This window comes from Lutra lutra, chromosome 10, assembly GCF_902655055.1.
Source record: "Lutra lutra chromosome 10, mLutLut1.2, whole genome shotgun sequence".
Classification (NCBI taxonomy): domain Eukaryota; kingdom Metazoa; phylum Chordata; class Mammalia; order Carnivora; family Mustelidae; genus Lutra; species Lutra lutra.
In genome coordinates, this window is record NC_062287.1 from 109,314,666 (window position 1) to 109,327,539 (window position 12,874).

General features: G+C 48.8%; 1 protein-coding gene across 5 annotated transcripts in view; it reads left to right on the forward strand.

Moving 5' to 3' along the window:
• The window catches only part of KDM2A (lysine demethylase 2A), a 112,017-nt gene that overhangs the window by 92,677 nt on the left and 6,466 nt on the right, over positions 1-12,874 (forward strand). For all 5 annotated transcript variants that reach the window (XM_047693925.1, XM_047693923.1, XM_047693924.1 and 2 more), the window contains 5 exons: positions 4,432-4,515; positions 5,676-5,945; positions 6,672-6,803; positions 9,419-9,508; positions 11,435-12,147. In XM_047693925.1, coding sequence (XP_047549881.1) covers positions 4,432-4,515; positions 5,676-5,945; positions 6,672-6,803; positions 9,419-9,508; positions 11,435-12,147 — 1,289 coding nt within the window. The remainder of the gene's footprint in view (positions 1-4,431; positions 4,516-5,675; positions 5,946-6,671; positions 6,804-9,418; positions 9,509-11,434; positions 12,148-12,874) is intronic.

Genomic DNA, 12,874 nt, shown 5'->3' on the forward strand with positions numbered 1-12,874 from the left:
TTTTTTTTAAGTAAACTCTCCACCTGCTATGGGGCTCGAACTCACTACCCCAAGATTGAGTCTCATGCTCTACTGACTGAGCAGCTAGGCACCCTTAAATAGAAAGTTTTAAATAATTTAACAGCTACAAGGCATGTAAGGTTAGATTAAAATGTATATAATTCTTCAAAGTGTTTTTATTACATTCTTGTATTACATGTCAGGTTCTTACTAATTCTAAATTAATAGAAAAAAATTGGCCTTGTTTAATTGGTGATTTGGAAACTTACTTGGAGTGAGTTCCCCAGTATCATATCTAGTTTTTGTCCTTTCCTGGTGACCTTTAGGGTTTTCACTTGCTACAACTTGACAATATGTTTTCCTAAGTATTTGTTCTTTATCATCCCTCTAGGTTAGATAGGACCAAGACCAAAACAAGGATTTTCTAAGAAGACCTCCCACATGATCAAGGAAAGTTTGTCAAATATAGTAGGCTGATGGCACTTGGTCTTTGAGTCTTAAGATAAAGTGCAGACTAGAGGTTCAGGATTGGGATAATCATAGAACCTTTTCCAGAAGAGCTCTACCAAAAACACAGAACTCCCACCTTTCCTTGGTAAACTACTGTGAAAATTAAAATATGTAGCCCCTGGCCTAGGCCCCATAAAGCCCATTAGCCACTGACTCTGCACCAGAAACTCACTGAAACAACTGTCCTGAAAATAAATAAGAATGTTTCCTAGCTAGGTTCCTAATGGCCTGTCTTTCAAAGCAACATCTGTAATTCCTGAAAAAGCCAAGTTACATTTATGAGAGTCCAAAAATTACATAAATCTGGATCCAAAAGATACACTGTAGCCTGAGAGAGTGTGTGTTCGGTCTGAGCTTCTCCCTAACTGTGATCAATGCATGGAGAGTGTGTGACACACATCACTCAAGGGGCTGTCAGAAGTGGCATGGTTGAGGTGTCTGACAAGATGCAGGGTCACCTGCTTCATCCAGGGGACATCAAGAATGGGGCAGGCAAAACAAACGACTAGAGTAGGAAATGCGCAGGAGTGCTGGTGTCCCGGAGAGTCCGAGGAGACTGGTGGGTATGGAGTTGGCAGACACAGATCCAGTGGCTCCTTGTGCTGGTTCCAAGGCAGGAGAGTAAAGCACCTGGACCTGAGATTGAGCCTCAGCTCGCTGGACTTGGTCGTGATGGAACTGCTAGAAGCGCTAGCTGCCTAGGCATTGCTGTTCCGGTGGTGGAGTGCCCAGTCGCAACCAGAGGCAGGCATCTGTTGTAGAAATAGTTGATATTAAACAGACATATGTATTGAATATCTCAATATTGGTTGAAATGTGTTGTTCCTGAAGGTTTTTCTGGAAACACGTATGTTCGTTGTGAATTCTGGACTTGGGAGAGCAGCCCAGGGGGCAGGTGAAGCAGGCGGGTGCGGGTGCGCCGGGAGAAAGGGGGCTCAGAGGAGCTCAGCCCGGGCGCCTGGCACAGGCTGAACTTCGGGCGACTTGCTGTTTGCGTGAAGAGCAGGGGGGACAGTCGTGTGTGTTTGCTCCCCGGGAAAGAGTGTGGCTGTAACGGTAAGAGGTGACCCTGCGTTGAAGGGTGTGGACGGAGGCAAGGACACTCACGGGCGCAGATGCAGAATGGGTTAAAGCCTTTCCTTTCGCTGGCGCCTTCCCGGCCGGAGGGAGCCCTCTGGGGCCGGCCTTGGGTTCTCCTATTGCAGTGGCGGTGGGAGGGAGGAGGCGGGGGCGCGGCCCAGCTCGCCTCCTGGGCAGCCTTTCCTCCAATCACGGGGCCGACAGCCCTCACCGAGCACACCCCCTCCCGACTCTGCAGCAGGACGGCTGGGCCCTCTGCCTGGCTCGCTCACTCGAGCTCAGCTCCCCCTCCTGCCATCTTCCGTTGCAAAGCATTTCTGGGAGCTGCATGTGGGTGACGCAGCAGCATTGTTCGCAGGCACAGGAAGCCGCGGCTGAGCTGAAGGGCTCGAGAAGGAGCTCAGAACACGACACGCTGCTCCCTCTGGGTAGCCTGAAGGGTTATAACCGGACTGCCCTGCCTGATGTACTTTGGGAGATTCCAGAATTTTCAAGTAAATTGGTATTTTCCTAGAGGGAGAAAACCTAACTCCTTCAGCACAACTTCCAATACAGAAAACAAAACAAAGACGCTGGGAAAACTTCAACCAAGAGCCTCGGCAGTTCCAGAGCGACGAGAAACGCAAGGTCAGGCGGGCGGGCGGCGAACCCTCTCTGACTCGGGGTGTGTGTAACTGTAGGGACTTTGTCTCGGCGGAGAGGCAGAAGAACAGCCTGCGGGCGGGTCCAGGACAATGCTCAGGTTACTTAGTGTTGCGTGAGCCCGTGAGCCGTCGTCCCACTTGTTCCCTGTCCTGGTGGGCTCTGCTTTTGAATTGGGTCGCTTGGCTTTTGGGAATCCTTTTCCCTTCTCTGCCCAGACGCCCGCTGTTCTCTTCCCCTTCCTGTGATGTGTGGGGTGTGGGCTCGTGTTTGAATGTTCTCCCGAATGCCAGGAGCCTAGATAGGCGTCAGCCTTTCCGCACTCCACCCCCGCTCTCCGCTCCCCGTCCCAAACCCCCTCTGGTGAAGGGTGGTGGCTTCTTTATATGGTTTCTTAGAGGGCCTCATCTGGAGTCTGCCTTTTTTGATGAGCAGGGTGAGCTTGGTTATATGGCCCCAACAAAATAAGGGTTGGAAGGAAATCTGCATTTCCCTCCACACCCACACGGACCCCAGCAAGTGAGCAGTATGTGCGTGAACAGCTGCCCCCCTCCACCCCCACGCAGAGGCAGTTTCTCCACCTACCTTTCCCTGTCCCCCACACAAAAAACCGTGCAGGTAGAAGTAAACTGCTTTTGGTGAGCAGTTAGGTTCCTTTCCTCCTCAGACAATCGCAGATCTTTCTGTGCGGTCTGTTTTGCTGAAAGTGGAAAGTCCCTGTTTGTGGACAGCTCAGTGCTCTCTGGCAGAGGAAATGGGCAGAGTCCTACTCCTCGGCAGTATGACGTGGGGGAGGGGAACTGTGCATTCCCTCGCACACACGTTGAATGGACCTGAATTTTTCACCCTAGGGAGATTAGGAGCCCATACCGGAGCCTAGTCCCACGTGGCACCGCACCCCGCCTCTTCACCCCCACGCTGGGTGGTGTTAAACAGGAGGCTTCAGAATAGGATGCCATAGCAACTTGAAGTAAATAAAACGTCTGCAAATGAAATCAGTTTGGGGGAGGGTGAGAGGCATCTGGAGACTTGGCAAAGGGGATCTCCGTGGGGGAGCTTCCTGGGTGTGAGTTTTAAAGGGTCTTTCTGAGTCCTAACTCTGGGATTTGGATCATGATCCTTAGGTTAGGATGAAAATGCTTGGTAGAGAAGTGCTTCATGCCTCAAAAAGTCCTGGTCTTCTAGGCTGAGCCTGCAGGAATATGGAAATGATCATTAAAGATGGCCCAGGCACGCTCCCGGTCCTGGATCAAAGTTTAGTTGTTGAAACAGTTAATACACCAGGGAGGGCGACCTGAAAGGAATCTGGTAACTTGTCTTCTGGATTTGTGGGTTTTTTTGCTGTTACCTTTGCATTAGGGCTTACGAGGTCAGGGAAAGAGGGATTTCATTCTGCTAGAAGGTCTGGGATTCAGAAGTTTCTGTCTAAAACATAAAGACTTGTTTCCAAGTAACAGTCAACCAGTATGAATCACCTCAGCGGCAGTTTCTTACTGTCGCATTGTCTTCAAGTCATTCAGACTAGATTGGTTAAAGCCATCAAAACTGTTGTCCCTAAGATTGTTCCTGCTCCATTTATAAGAATAAAGCCAAATACTTGACTTTATGTGTGTGTGTGTGAGAGAGAGAGAGATTGATCAATTGATTGGTTGATTTGAAGTTGAGATTTCTGTAATCAGCTTTAGAAGAACAGAGCTCTGGGTTGAATTAAGACATTAAGACTCTGTGTTTCATATTAATTAATCCAGTATTAGCCAGTCTTTTTTGCCACTTTGCTGAGATCTACAAAATGAAGGCAGCACTTACTTGATAATATTCATTGACTGGTATTGAGAAGTAAAGGGGCAGTATAGAGTTGTACTGCCATATATAGAACTGTATGACAAGTAACACTTGTTGCCACGTAGCCAGCTACTTCAGTGTACATACCAACGGTACAGTGAGTATGCGAGTATGGGGTTGGGAGCAAAGGTAAATTCAAAGTCTTGATAGTACTACACTAGTCGGAGTTTTCTCTTTCATCTTCAGTTTGTTTTACAGCGAGTCTCTATAAACGACGGGGAAACACAATTGCCAGCCTGCCCTTCCCATGTTGGTTTTAGGGACCGGGGCTAAGTCTTGATGCTGCTGGGAGTCGTCAGCTCTTTGTTCACTGTGCCCTGCTTTTCCTTCCCCTCTTCTATCCTGTCCTACCCTCAGATTTTGCTGGAGGAGCTTGCCAACAGCGATCCCAAGTTAGCCCTCACCGGAGTCCCTATAGTGCAGTGGCCAAAAAGGGATAAGGTAAGGAACTGTTCTTGATCTTCAGGCTGCTGAAGCATTTTGCTGGCTGATCATCACCGTTCCAGGAAGAAAAAGCACAACTACAGGCAGACAGCTTTTGGCACATTAAAATAAACTGACAGAAAATCATTACTCTGTTTTGTTTTAACTCTTAGGTCAGGATAATTGCCTATCTTTGGAGGTGACTCTCTTAACAGAACTATCAAACTAGGAACCTGCCTCCAGGTTTAGATCCAAAAATTGTGCATTTATTCACCAGAATGGATTTGTTCCTATCCTTCTGGCCCAGTGATTCAGTTATTTTCACGGATATTTTTTAAAACTAGTCAAAAGAATTATATATATTTAAATGGCCGGAATATTTCAATGATGGAGTGAGTGCACACACTCAGGAAACCCCTTAATTTGGATTTTTCAGTATCAAATTGAAAAAAGAAGGAAAGGAATGACCTATTAGCTAATAAATTGTCATTTATGAGTTTTCATTAGATTCTGTATGATTTTTTCTTGTATTGTCCTTTGTCACGGTTATTTATTAAATAAAAATAAGAGCTAGCATTCTGATCTTTGCCATGAGTTTGGCAAATACGTAGGCCCTTCTTTGGTGTCCCCAGTTGAAATTTGCAGAGCTGTCACATTCTAGGAATGTTTAGGTGTATAGCTGTGAAAGATATCTTAAAAGAACCACTTTCTAGGTGGAGAAGTCCCACCTGGCCGACGCTTGACCACATGAAACTGCCTCAAAACAGTTCAGTCATTTCTCGCTGATGTATGTTTTATGTCAGAAACATGTTTAAGGTACCCTGGAAATTTGAAGAACTAAAAGACCCAGTCCTTGTTCTTGAAAAGATCACCAGGACAAAGACAAGTAATAAGATTATAAACGTATACCTAAGAGATATATTCTATACCTAAGGGCTACTGGAGTGTGTGTTATGTACCAGATTGAGAATAATAAAGAAATGAGCAAGATCCATCTCACCCTCAAGTAGTTTACGGTCTTCTTTATGAGTATCTTCTGAGTAGGAGTATTCAGGACAAGGAAATATCAGAGGGCCCCTGGATGGCTTTGGTACAGGGAGTGGGGGGATGTCACAGCTCAGCAGAGTGAGACGGATGTGGGTGAGGATATATTTGACCTCGCTGCTTTCTCTTTCCAGCTTAAATTCCCCGCCCGGCCAAAGGTGCGGGTTCCTACCATCCCCATCACAAAGCCTCACACCATGAAACCGGCTCCTCGGTTAACACCTGTGAGGCCAGCTGCCGCCTCCCCCATAGTGTCAGGAGCCAGGCGGAGACGAGTGCGCTGTCGGAAGTGCAAAGCGTGTGTGCAAGGAGAGTGTGGTGTTTGCCACTACTGCAGGGACATGAAGAAGTTTGGGGGGCCTGGTCGCATGAAGCAGTCCTGTGTTCTTCGGCAGTGCTTGGCAGTAAGTGGCCTGCTGGGTAAAGAACTTGGGGGAGGGAGGGGCGCCTGGGTGGCTCAGTGGGTTAAGCCGCTGCCTTCGGCTCAGGTCATGATCCCAGGTCCTGGGTTCGAGCCCCACATTGGGCTTTCTGCTCAGCAGGGAGCCTGCTTCCTCCTCTCTCTCTGCCTGCCTCTCTGCTTACTTGTGATTTCTCTCTGTCAAATAAATAAATAAAATCTTTAAAAAAAAAAAAAAAAAAAGAACTTGGGGGAGGGAGAAGACAGGTGGTGCCAAAAGGACTGAAGTACAGGTAGTGAGAGTTCTAGAGACTTCAGAGATGGAAAGAAGTTTCTGTCTCTTTTTGGCTTGCTTTGTTTGTCCGTTTTCTCTCTGGGCTCAGAAATGATCCTGTTTAATTTTTCGTCCTTGCTTGCCCAGTTTTCAACTAAGAAAGCAGTATGGCAAGGACAAGTCACTGCCATCGGTCCCTCTTTACGTTGCTTAGGAAGGAGGGCCTGTGAGGCCTGGGACTGACTGGTGAGAGTGAACTGGTCTTTGTTTCTAATTTCCAGCTGGTTTGTTCTCCCTGTCTTCCTCCACCGGTTACCTTACCAGAAACCACTCTTTGCCCAGTTGCCACGCTCCCTGAGAATTACAGGAAGCAAATCACCCATCTTCAGTTAAAGGGAAGCTGAACTGATAAGCATCTAAGTCTGCTCTTTTCTTGGTTTCTTTGTCCTCTTGTAGCCCAGACTGCCTCACTCCGTCACGTGTTCCCTCTGTGGAGAGGTGGATCAAAATGAGGAGACACAGGACTTCGAGAAGAAACTCATGGAATGCTGTATCTGCAATGAGATTGTTCATCCTGGCTGCCTCCAGGTGAGGAGAGGCCTCAGGGGCCCCTGAGGCCTCAGCTGGTAGAATGTCTGAAGGCACTGGGTGGAGCAGGGAGTAGGAATCTGTCACAAGAGGCCACCAGCGTCCCTAATAGGGACCGTCAGCTGTGGGTCATGTCATAGTCTAACATCTGTCGTTGATTCAGATGCCTGGTTTGTATGTCAGCCGCTGTGTTAGACCCTGAGGATAGCCCAAGACAAAATAATAGTTCAGTTCCTGTCCTCCTGGAGCTTGCAGTCTGGCCTCCAAAGAGTGTATTTGGAGTCACCAGGCCATTGCGGTACTGCCTGGTCTATTTCAGAATGCTTTGTGCCTTTAAGCATCTGTGCTCTGTACTTCAGTGTATCTCTGGATATGAGTTCCTGAAAGATGTTGAGAGTGATGGTATCAGCTAATGTTTAATGAGTGCTTATGCTCTATCACGCTTTGTATGCCCTTGAGGGCCTCTAAGAAAGTAATAGGGAAGTTGATGCAGTTTTTTAAGAGGTCATGTCCTTGGGGCGCCTGGATGGCTCAGTGGGTTAAAGCTTCTGCCTCCGGCTCAGGTCATGATCCCAGAGTCCTGGGATCGAGCCCCACATTGGGCTCCCTGCTCAGCAGGGAGCTTGCTTCCTCCTCTCTCTCTGCCTGCCTGTCTGCTTACTTGTGATCTCTAGCTATCAAATAAATAAATAAAATCTTTAAAAAAAAAAAAAAAGTCATGTCCACTCTTCAAGCAGGGACCCTGGGCCTAAGTGTGTGCAGAAGCTCCTTAAATGATACTAATGTGTAGCTGGGTCAGAGAACCACTGATTGATTGATTCACTGATTGATTCTGAGAGGGAGGAGGGGAAGGGCAGAGGGAAAGCTGGCTCCACTACCAGCTCCAAGCCTAATGCAGGGCTCCGTCTCACAGCCCTGTGATCCTGACCCAAGCCGGAATCCAGAGTTGACCCTTAACCAGCTGAGCCACCCAGGCACCTGGGGAACCACTGTTTTACATGCGTTCTCTTGTTTACATCTTCTTCTAAATTTTTTTTTTAAAGATCTATTTATTTGAGAGCGAAAACACATGAGTAGAGGAAGGGATGGGGAGAGAGAATCTCGAGCAGATTCCTGCTGAGCACGGAGCCCAATGTGAGGCTCGATCCCACGACCCTGAGATCATGACCTGAGCTGAAACCAAGAGTCACACACTTAACTGACTGAGCCACTCAGGCACCCCTCTTGTTTACATCTTGAAGACAGCCCTGTGAAGTCAGGTCTACCCTATTACTTCATATTTCTTTCAATCTAAAGGGCATTGGTACTGGTATTTAGTTGATTTCTCCAAGGGTGACAACTGTATCATGACTGCCACCTGGCTGACAATGATAGTAAGATACTGTGATTTGTGAGACGCAGCCCAATTTTTGAAATAGTCAGATTTCAGTGGGGGCGCCTGGGTGGCTCAGTGGGTTGAAGCCTCTGCCTTCGGCTCAGGTCATGATCTCGGGGTCCTGGGATCGAGCCCCGCATCGGGCTCTCTCCTCAGCGGGGAGCCTGCTTCCTCTCTCTCTCTCTCTGCCTACTTGTGATCTCTACCTGTCAAATAAATAAATAAATAAAAATCTTTTAAAAAAAGAAATAGTCAGATGTGAGAAAATATGCATCTTAGGATCAGTAAGATAGGGTATCATCTCCATTTCGATAAAGTATTTACTATATGCTAAGCATTTTCCTAAACACGTAACAGGTAATTCATTTACTCCTCACTACAACCCCATAAGATAGGAGTTGTTATTTATCCCCACTTTATAGTTGAGAGCACAGTGTCACAGAGACTAGGCCACTGGTGTCAGAACCCAAGCAGTCATAATTATTGTGCCCCACTATCAAGATAAGATCTGGCATCTTCGGAATTGTGTGGTCAGTTCCTTCCGCAGAGTGGCAGGAAACTTTCAAGAAAATGAATGTGTCAGGAGAGATGAATATATACATGTGTATGTCAGGAGAGAGACCCCACATTGACCCAGACTCTTGGGAATCTCCACAAACACCGACGTGTTTACGAATAGGTAACTTCCACGTTCTTCCCAACCATGTGGCTATTACTGTATGATACAGGAGCCTGAAGAAACAGGCTGGGGTGGGGGTGCCTGGGTGGCTCAGTCAGTTAAGCCTCTGCCTTCAGCTCAGGTCATGATCCCAGGGTCCTGGGTTCAAGCCCCGCATCGGGCTCTCTGCTCAGCGGGAAACCTGCTGCTTCCCCTGCTTGTGCTGTCTTCCTCTTTCTCTCTCTCAATAAATAAAATCTTTAAAAAAAAAAGGGGGGGGGGGGCGCCTGGGTGGCTCAGTGGGTTAAGCCGCTGCCTTCGGCTCAGGTCATGATCTCAGGTCCTGGGATCGAGCCCCGCATCGGGCTCTCTGCTCGGCAGGGAGCCTGCTTCCTCCTCTCTCTCTGCCTGCCTCTCTGCCTGCTTGTGATCTCTCTCTGTCAAATAAATAAATAAAATCTTTAAAAAAAAAAAAAAAAAAGAAGAAGAAGAAGAAAAGAGGCTGGGGTTTCTTATATTTTGGTTTTTTTGTTTGTTTGCTTCTAATGTGCTAAGATTTTTAACATCCCTCTCTTACTCTAGATGGATGGAGAAGGGCTGCTAAACGAGGAATTGCCAAATTGCTGGGAGTGTCCAAAGTGCTACCAGGAGGACAGCTCAGAGAAAGCCCAGGTAAAGGAGCTTTTTCCAGACGGCACTGGAGAAGAAAGGAAATACCAGGCTTGGAGGATGGCTAGAATACATTTGCCTTTGCAACTTTATTCACATGGTTTTTCTGACCCACAGAGATGATTTTGTATTGTGTCTATCTTTTTTTTCACCTTTGCTTAATTATTTTTTCTTTTGTTTTGAATTTTTAATGTTTGGGTTTTTTGTATTACTGAATACTGTTCCACTTGGGGTCTGCAAATCGCTGAGGTCTTTTTACACTCTGGGACCCTAGGGGGCACAGACAGCTGAGTTATTTGAGGAGGGCGGTGAGGCAAGCACAGTTGCTCCTGAGGAATGAAACTAAAGGGAAGGCAGTGACCTGAGGCAGTGGGTAAGTACAGTGGTGTGCTGGAGTTTCCAGTTAAGCAGGCTCACATTTTTGTCCTCTTCACCTTTGTGGCCTTGCAGAAAGCCCTGCCCTTGTGCCCAAACATGTCCCACAGAGGTAGCCCCTCCCTGCAGGAGGACCAGTGCCATGACCTTGGCCCTGAGTAGTGGAGGTTGCTGGCCCGATGGGTAATGCTAAAGGGCCAGAAGGACTCTGGTTACTCAGACCAGCAAGAACAAGATCTGTTGAAGGCACACCTAGAGGAGGCAGCTGGCCTGGTGGCAGCCATCCAGCCCCTGGTGGTCCCCTCATGGGCCCATTGCACAGGAGCAAAGACAAATTTCCTTGTCGTCTTTCTGTTTCTTCCCACTTGGGCACTGAAGTAGTTGAAGTAGTCTGACTATCAGTTGTGGGGATGTAGAGTTGACTAGTGCTGAAGTTCTCCTTACCTCAGGTTCTTATACTGGAAGCTTCTACATTTTTTGTCCTCGCTGGCAGCAGCGTGGTGGTGGGCGTTTGCCTCCCTTCTATGACAGGTGGGCCGGCAGGTTCTGGGTTCTAGTGTTACCTTCCTGCATTGTCAACGCCAGCACCCAGGAGGTGGTCGTTCTCTCCAGCCATAGTGCTCTAAGAAAGTACAGAGCAAAGGGAGCGGGGCTTGTTGCTGAGGGACAGAAACGGTCTCCTTGAGGAAAATACGAACACTGCTCTCTGATCCCTAGTGGAACACTGGTTCGGCGTCATCACGGCAGAGTCACGGTGGGCGCCAGGAAGAGACAGGTGCCCTGGGACGAGGTGTTGGCCTGTGTGGAGCACTGGCTTCACTGAACCCCAGTTTCTCTTCATCTGGCGCACATGCCTCTGGAGCATTGCAGTTGCTCACAGAGGTTCTCGCGCTCTGCTTTGTCTTCCGTGGGGTTGGTCTCTAGGGATAGGGTGGGGTGTGGAGCGGAGGAAGCAGCCTGGTAGAGTCTGGCTCGGACGCCGGAGCTAAACGTGGTGCTTACTGCTGTGAGATCCGTGTCCTAGTTCAACGGTTTCTGTGGGCTGCTTTTCTTCTACCACAAGCATCTACCATCAGACGCCTCTCCAGGGTGAAGGAGCTAAATTAGAGACAGAATTAAAAATGGTCAGATTGCATAGGGGTAAAGTTGTGGCCTCTTTAAAGGATATCTTTATCCAGGGAATTATAATCCCAAAATTTGGGGCAAGAGATGCATAAGGTGGGCTGTGGAATCATGCAGCCCAAATTTGGATCTCACTCCTCTATACTTGGACGCAAACCTTTGTGTCACAGGTAGATTTCCCAAGTGACCTATTTTAAGGCTTTGTTCTGTAATCAGCTTTCTCCAGCACAGGCTTGGGCCCGGTTGCTGATGTGGCGGATTGCGGACTCTGAGGAGGTGACCACCCTGTAGCCTGCAGCCACCCCTTTCCCCGCAGAAGAGCAGTGATCTGTCTTCTTTCTAGTCTCCTGAGAGCAACAGTGAGGCTCACTGCAAATTTAGAGGGTTTTGGAGGAAGGTACTGACGGGGCTTTTTGGGGGCGTGTTTTGCAGAAGCGGAAAATGGAAGAGAGTGACGACGAAGCCGTGCAAGCCAAAGTCCTGCGGCCCCTGCGGAGCTGCGACGAGCCCCTCACGCCCCCGCCTCACTCACCCACCTCCATGCTGCAGCTCATCCATGACCCGGTCTCCCCCCGGGGTATGGTGACTCGGTCATCCCCTGGGGCTGGCCCCAGCGACCACCACAGTGCCAGCCGCGATGAGCGCTTCAAACGGCGGCAGTTGCTGCGGCTACAGGCCACAGAGCGCACCATGGTACGGGAAAAGGAGAACAATCCCAGCGGCAAAAAGGAGCTGTCTGAAGTTGAGAAAGCCAAGATCCGGGGATCGTACCTCACTGTCACGCTGCAGAGGCCCACCAAAGAGCTCCACGGGACATCCATTGTGCCCAAGCTGCAGGCCATCACGGCCTCCTCTGCCAACCTTCGCCATTCCCCCCGTGTGCTAGTGCAGCACTGCCCAGCCCGAACCCCCCAGCGTGGGGATGAGGAGGGGCTGGGGGGAGAGGAGGAGGAAGAGGAGGAGGAGGAGGAGGAAGATGACAGTGCAGAGGAGGGGGGTGCAGCCAGGCTGAATGGCCGGGGCAGTTGGGCTCAGGATGGAGACGAAAGCTGGATGCAGCGGGAGGTCTGGATGTCTGTCTTCCGCTACCTCAGCCGCAGAGAACTTTGTGAATGTATGCGAGTGTGCAAGACGTGGTATAAATGGTGAGCAGGGATACAGGGATCAGGAATAGGGGTATGGGAGTAGGTGGCAGATTTTCCATATGAGAACTGCATGTGTCTTGCCATCTGGAGGCTTGCTGGGTCCCCAAGGATTGAATCAACTCAGTCCGTTCCCTAGACAGCGGGTCCTGTTAAAGATGTGGCTCTTTGTGCCTACAGGTGTCCTCGGGGAAATTTGGCCCTTTGCTTCCTCTCCCTGCTCTGTACTTTCCCGTTTCTCTCTACTGGGTGTATGAAACTGATTTGGGGGATGGATTTGTACAGTTTGTGTAAAACCTTTAGTCATCAGTTTCCCCCCCTTAAGTAACCTGTACTCAGCACACATGTGCTGAGAGCCTGTGCTGTGTCAGTCGCTCCTGTTGCTGCTGACACAGGTGACTGCTCTCGAGCCCCTGCCTCAGTTTCCTCTCCATCTACTGAAAGAGGTGGACATGCCTTTTCAAAAAATGTGAATGTTTTCACAGTTGTCCAGGTTTTGTTCTTATCTCCCAAGTCTGGACCCTAGTTCCTTTCTTCAGGAAGCAGAGTCGAATTTTGAGCTTCCTGAGACTTACTCATCCTTCCTAATGAGACCTGCCATTTCTTAAGCTCAGCAGTGAGATACTTAGTGGGGAGAAAAAGTCCCTCGAGATGATGAACAGACGTTTCCATAGGGCATTATTTTTCCTTTGCTCCTAGACCCTAGGATGTAACGTATCCTTTGTATCTG